We start from the raw sequence: 6000 nt of genomic DNA, 5'->3' as shown, positions 1-6000 counted from the left end.
TTCTATGACAACTAATGAAAGAATACTTCATCGTTTCCTCACTAGATGGTAGCAGCTACAAACTATAATGCATATTAATTTGTTTGGAATTAAGCATTAAACTACACAATGGGCTATCTGTGCTCTGCCCACCATTGCTGTCGAAACTGAGTTTCTAGCGATGCGAGTTCGCAGTCATAACGCTCTGTCACTGCTGGCGTGGATATTAATTAATTACACTTGAAAGTGTTAGGTCAACAAAAGTTATGTTTGTTAATATAAATATATAATATAGTTTTATATGTCTAGATACGAAATCTGTATCGTATTCTCTATGAGTGTTTCTAATGGGTATCTGTTTCGGTACTTAAAACAATTTTTTCAAGAACATAGTTTACAATATAGAAATTTTAAGGGCGACGCACTGTCGTGTAAAATTAAAAGTCTCGCGTTCAAGTCCCTCAAAAATTCGAATTTCATTCTTTAAAAAACAAATTCTTCAAAGCAGGAGCCTGAATGACACAAAAAGATGTTTTATTAAATGAATAACTGTAATAAAATATGAACATTTTAATAGAGTGAAGCCTTGATTTCAGATATAAAACCAGGAATGAACCAGAAATATTTTACTTTTCTCACATTTACTTACCAGATTCCACAATATATATATAAATATTCATTTATTATGTGCAATTAGCATGATAATTATGATGTTGTACATTTTATATCCTGAAGTTCCGCACATTTAGCCAATTATATACGTGCTTTGGATTAACTATGAGACCTAACAATAAAAATTTCAACTTTAAAACTTTCAAATATTAAGACTAATTAACTCATATTACGGCTGTTTATCTTGTCTATAGGATTATTTTTGTTTCAGTAACACATAACAGATGAATAAAATAAATTGACCAATAAGAATACATGCGTAAAAGTAGACATTTATCTATAGCTGCCACAGTTTAAAAGTATGTTTGTTAATTGTTTAAATTCTTACAGTTAAAAGTGTTGATAGTATCAATCTTTACAAGTGAGATTTTCACACACTAGTTGCCACTACTTGTTCTACAGTGTTAGTGTTAGCTCTCAGGAATGGAAAATATCGATTATTTTTGAACAAAAATATAACCGACTTTCGAACTTTCGAATGGTACGTCAAGCAAACAATGGGCAACACCAGCCCACTTATCATATCCAGAACGTGTCCTGTGAACATGAGCCACGAGCAAATTGTACTGACAATATTACAGCTTAAGAAAGTGGCAAGCAACCAGGTTGGCAGCATTAAAACAGTGAACAACGAGCCTGACAGGACTATTGTTTTGATTTCTTTGTCTTCTTCAAAGATATTGGACTTTTCTCGCAACAGCCCTCGTGTGTAGATATCTTCGTGATTAAAATATGTTTCTTTTGAACACCGAATTAATCCTCCCAAACAGAAACCCAAAACGCAGACTGGTGGGATAATTAATATTATCCACGTATAAATACTGTAAGAACAGCAGTGAGGCGAAGACAACAATAGGTCACACACTCCATACTCTGTAAAAGAATAAAATAACTTTTAAAAAGTCTGTATGTAACTATCTAGATATATCTTAACAAAGAGAGTAAATTAGTGATTTCTTAAACAAAGTATTACTTTAAAAACGAGCAATCTGAAAACTTTTCTATAGTGAAATCATGCTTAATTCAAGTAGTTAAGTTAATAAGTACAAGTAAAAGAGTAAATAGTGAAGTCGGATAGTATTAAATAAGTAATAAAGAAAAATCATTGAAAATAACAGTTTTCAGTTTCTACCCATTATATGTAACCTTCAGGTTCATTTTATGAATTTATCCCATTGATAAATAACTGATTACCCTGGATGATAACTGAACGTACTAAATGAACATGAAAAATATATAATTCCTTAAATTAACATAAATTACATACACGGTATATATATCAAAAGAAAAAACTTGTAAAAATAGTAGAGTTCATATAAGGGTTTAGAAATGCTATATTAAAACGATTTTGCAGCCTCACCACGTCGCTACAATCAATGTCGCCACGTCCATTCATATTCTGATTGCTGTGCACCCTACAATAATCCTGCAGTCTAGTGTTCAATTTAAAAGTTTTCCAGTACCTGTAGTTTTAACGCAGAGAAAATCATAGACGCTGCGTCTGGTAACCTTAACGATGTCTTCGTATGGAATAGCACGAATATTCGTTTCATTCTCTAGCTACCTGAGGTATGCGACAGTTCGACGAATATTCGCAAAAGCATTCAATTATCGGTGGAATCGCACTACTAATACATTTGAGTGTTTTTCTTATAGCAAAGCATCATTGGGCTATCTGCTGAGTCCACCGAGGGAATCAAACCCCTGATTTTAGCGTTGTAAATCCGTAGGCTTACCGCTGTACCAGCGTGGGACCTACCATTGCATAACCCAAACAAGTATCAAACTACATTTTTGGTACATCCGTTACAATGCGATTTTTATCGGCTACGATTGTCATCTGACTTGCTGATATGCTTATTCGAGATAATTTTAATGTAACAGAACGAAAGATCAAAAAGCGCCTAATATAAATAAAATATTAATAAATTTAAAGTAAGGAAAACATTGATAAAATTCCTCATGAAAGACCTAATGTTTTAACTGGCATGTAGTCATCCTGACAACTGCTATAGACTAGAAATAACATATAGCTATAAGTGAATAAAAACAGAACCTAACTTAAGTGAACCATTGAAATATCGGTAAGATGAGAGTAAGTGGGAAGCGTGTATGTTTCTTCATTAACCACCTTACCTTGCACATAACCATATTGACCCCAACCATAGAGTGGAGAAGAAACCTGAGCAGATATTAGAAGGAATATTCCAGGAATCATCACTTTGACACTTAAGGGAGAAAATGTTATCACGTGCTCGTGAGGCATCATGTGTTTTGTGTACCTGAAAATAATCCAGTACTTTTATTCCATACAATAAGCGAAAATTAGATTCAAACTTTGAGCACTATATGAGTTAACCTTTCACCTGTTGATACAACGTATGAAATTCTCAGTTAAATTTGAGATTTTCGGAACACCGATCGTAGGGAAAATACTTCTTCGGTTTATTTTGAATTTCCCGCAAATCTACACGAGGGAGTCATCACCAACCACTCCCAACATTTGGAATACTCTTTTATTAACCAACAGTGGGATTTGACCGTTACATTATAACGCCCTCACGACAGAAAGGGCGATCATGTTTGGTGATTCGAACCCACGGATTACGAGTCTTAACAATCTGGCCATGCCGGGCCTACATACTTCTTTCCATAAAGTAATCTACAGTTCAATGTATTTTTTGTGCTGTTTTCATTTGGAATTAAGCACAAAGCCTCACAAGTGGATATCTGTGCTCTGGTCACCACGGGTATAGAAACCCGATTTCTAGAGGTATGAGCCTGTAGACATACCGCTGTGTCACTGGGAAGCAGTTCAACGTACATGATCGTTTTACAGTAGAACTAATTATATGCATCTTTTAAAAATATTACATTCAGAAAAAAAAGAAACACCTACTCTTAAAGCACGTAATTTACGTGTAAACTAATTCGCCTATCTAAAAACACTGCGCTAAGGTTCTATATATCTAAAACACTTTTATCCCTATTCAACATGATTCTCTGTACTGCTGCTAAATTGTTTTAATGGAATATATCAGTAATGTTTTATCCTTACATCCCTATAACTAACGTCATTTTCGTTAGTCTCTTTTGAATATAAGAAAACTCTGGTCCTGTCGCCATTTTCGTATTGCATTAAAACTTGATAAATAATTTACTTGTGACGAGAAAGGCTTATGTATAGACTTTGTATTCAATACTAACTGTCTTCCATACATTTTATAATTAATTTACAGCGTAGATAGGTTTGAGTTGTTTTTTTGCGTGAAAAATAACAGTTACAAGTAGAAAGCCAAAGTGCTTTTCAAAGGAAATACGTCTAGATTCTTCCCTTTGATTGACATAAACAAAGTAAAGGCGTGTGTTGATGTTTCTAGCAAAGCCACATCAGACTATCTGCTGAGCCCACCGCGGGGAATCAAACACCTGATTTTAGCGTTGTAAATGCGGAGACATATCACTGTACTAGTGGGGGGCGCAAAGTAAAGGCAAATGAAATTGTGAAATTAAAATTCAGTAGGAAACTGCTCATTATTAGCTTTCCTTTCCACGGTTTGTTTGTCTTTCAGTTTCAAAAATTAGTTCACGACATGCAGAACCTATATATATCAATTACTATATACAACTCGAATTCTCAGTTTGTGTAACATAACATAAGCTTTTATAATGAGTTAAATTATAATTATTTTGAAATCTATAAATATTGTGTTTTTTTTTTTTTAATTTCGCGCAAGGCTACTCAAAGGCTATCTGCGCTAGGCGTCCCTAATTTAGAAGTGTAAGACTAGAGGGAAGGCAGCTAGTCATCACCACCCACCGCCAACTCTTGGGCTACTCTTTCACCAACGAATAGTGGGATTGACCGTCAAATTATAATGCCCCCACGGCTGGGAGGGCGAGCATGTTTGGTGCGACCGGGATTCGAACCCGCGACGCGCGGGTTACGAGTCGAACGCCTTACCATGCCGGACCCATGCCCATTGTGTAGTTTTATGTTTACTTTCAAAGAAACATACTTTTTAAATACATGAACTGCGAAACTTTTTAGTGAAACAGTTTTATCAGCAAAGCTTTGATTGTACCTTAGTGTATAATGAAAACATGTAAGCAGGTAATTTCCTAAATATAACACTATTACTGTTGATATAGACAGAACATTGTGCGTTACTGGGCTGGTAATGTTAAAAACAGGGTTTCGATACCCGTGGTAGGCACAGCATAAATAGCTTATTGCATAACTTTCCGCTTAACAACAAACGAACAAAATATAAACTTATTATTTATTTAAACTTTTAAGCATGACGTATCAGAACAACTGCTGATACGTAGATTGTTATTATATCATCATTATTGTTAGTTCTTCCTTCTGATCTAAAAGCAGCTTAACACTAACACAATCAGGATAATTATGTACTTCTGTTGGGTCATCGAAGAAAGCACTCGCGTTCGCAGAAGTGGAGTGAAGTTCTAGAAGATTCAGCCGAATCTCCAACTTTCCTGATGTAAAAAAAAAATGATCATACAACTATAGCACAGCTGCTTATTGTATTCAACGTTCTCTACGTTGTCAGCAATCTTTGGATGAAGCATTGCTATATTTTGGCTTGAAACAATGGCATGCCACCAGCTCCCCGTACCATTGGTATGATTTGTATCTTGATTGTGCTTTGCAAAGTGTTTGTTTGCTTTTGATCTCACAGATTAGAGCCCCTATTTCATACATTCTACGTACGGACCTGGAAGTTCTGTTTCAAAAGTAAGTAGAACCAAAATTAAGACTGACGAGTATTTTCATTTCTTGCTTCTGAGGTACGTGTCATGTTGTGTCATAGCATAGAGAGCACATTATTCTTCTCGTGATTTATGGCAAGCACACGTTTTACTGACGTCATAACAATACAAATTGCAACGTTAAGCATCCCTTATGTGACGTAACATTAGTGTCTATTGACTAGCTAACTGACAACACACTACTATATACTAGTGTGAGTCTTAAAACAGATAACGGGCTTTGGACGCTTTTCAGGAAAATGGAAGTAAATTGTACATTTGTTTTAACTTGTAGTGTTCAGGTTCATTGATACACAAAGAAAAGGTTTTAAAGTATCCGAAAAAGTTGATTCAAAACTATTAACCGAAAAAAATAAATTGCAAACAAATATTAAAAGAAAACAACAAAATTTAAGATTAATTTAAACAAGGATTCTTTATTTACACCTAAGCAGTGTTTGTAACTAAAACTAACCGAGTTTCGACTGTTTTGTTTCTGTGGCAAACAAGTGCAGGAACACCTGATTTAAATACTTTAGTGGCACAAAAAAAGTCGGATATCCCACAAACCCTCAA

At 34.9% G+C, this 6000-nt stretch overlaps 1 protein-coding gene across 1 annotated transcript in view; it reads right to left on the bottom strand.

The window, feature by feature from the left end:
- Window positions 1-496: 496 nt before the first annotated feature.
- Window positions 497-6000, bottom strand: part of LOC143245471 (uncharacterized) — a 106885-nt gene continuing 101381 nt past the window's right edge. The window contains exons 5-6 of the mRNA XM_076491831.1: window positions 2788-2933; window positions 497-1524 (exon numbers count right to left, since the gene is read on the bottom strand). Coding sequence (XP_076347946.1) covers window positions 1022-1524; window positions 2788-2933 — 649 coding nt within the window. The 3' untranslated portion in view covers window positions 497-1021. The remainder of the gene's footprint in view (window positions 1525-2787; window positions 2934-6000) is intronic.

The sequence above is a fragment of the Tachypleus tridentatus genome, chromosome 2 (genome assembly GCF_004210375.1).
Source record: "Tachypleus tridentatus isolate NWPU-2018 chromosome 2, ASM421037v1, whole genome shotgun sequence".
NCBI classification, from domain to species: domain Eukaryota; kingdom Metazoa; phylum Arthropoda; class Merostomata; order Xiphosura; family Limulidae; genus Tachypleus; species Tachypleus tridentatus.
Note: the sequence above shows the minus strand (reverse complement) of the source record. Positions and strands in the feature narration are given on the sequence as shown.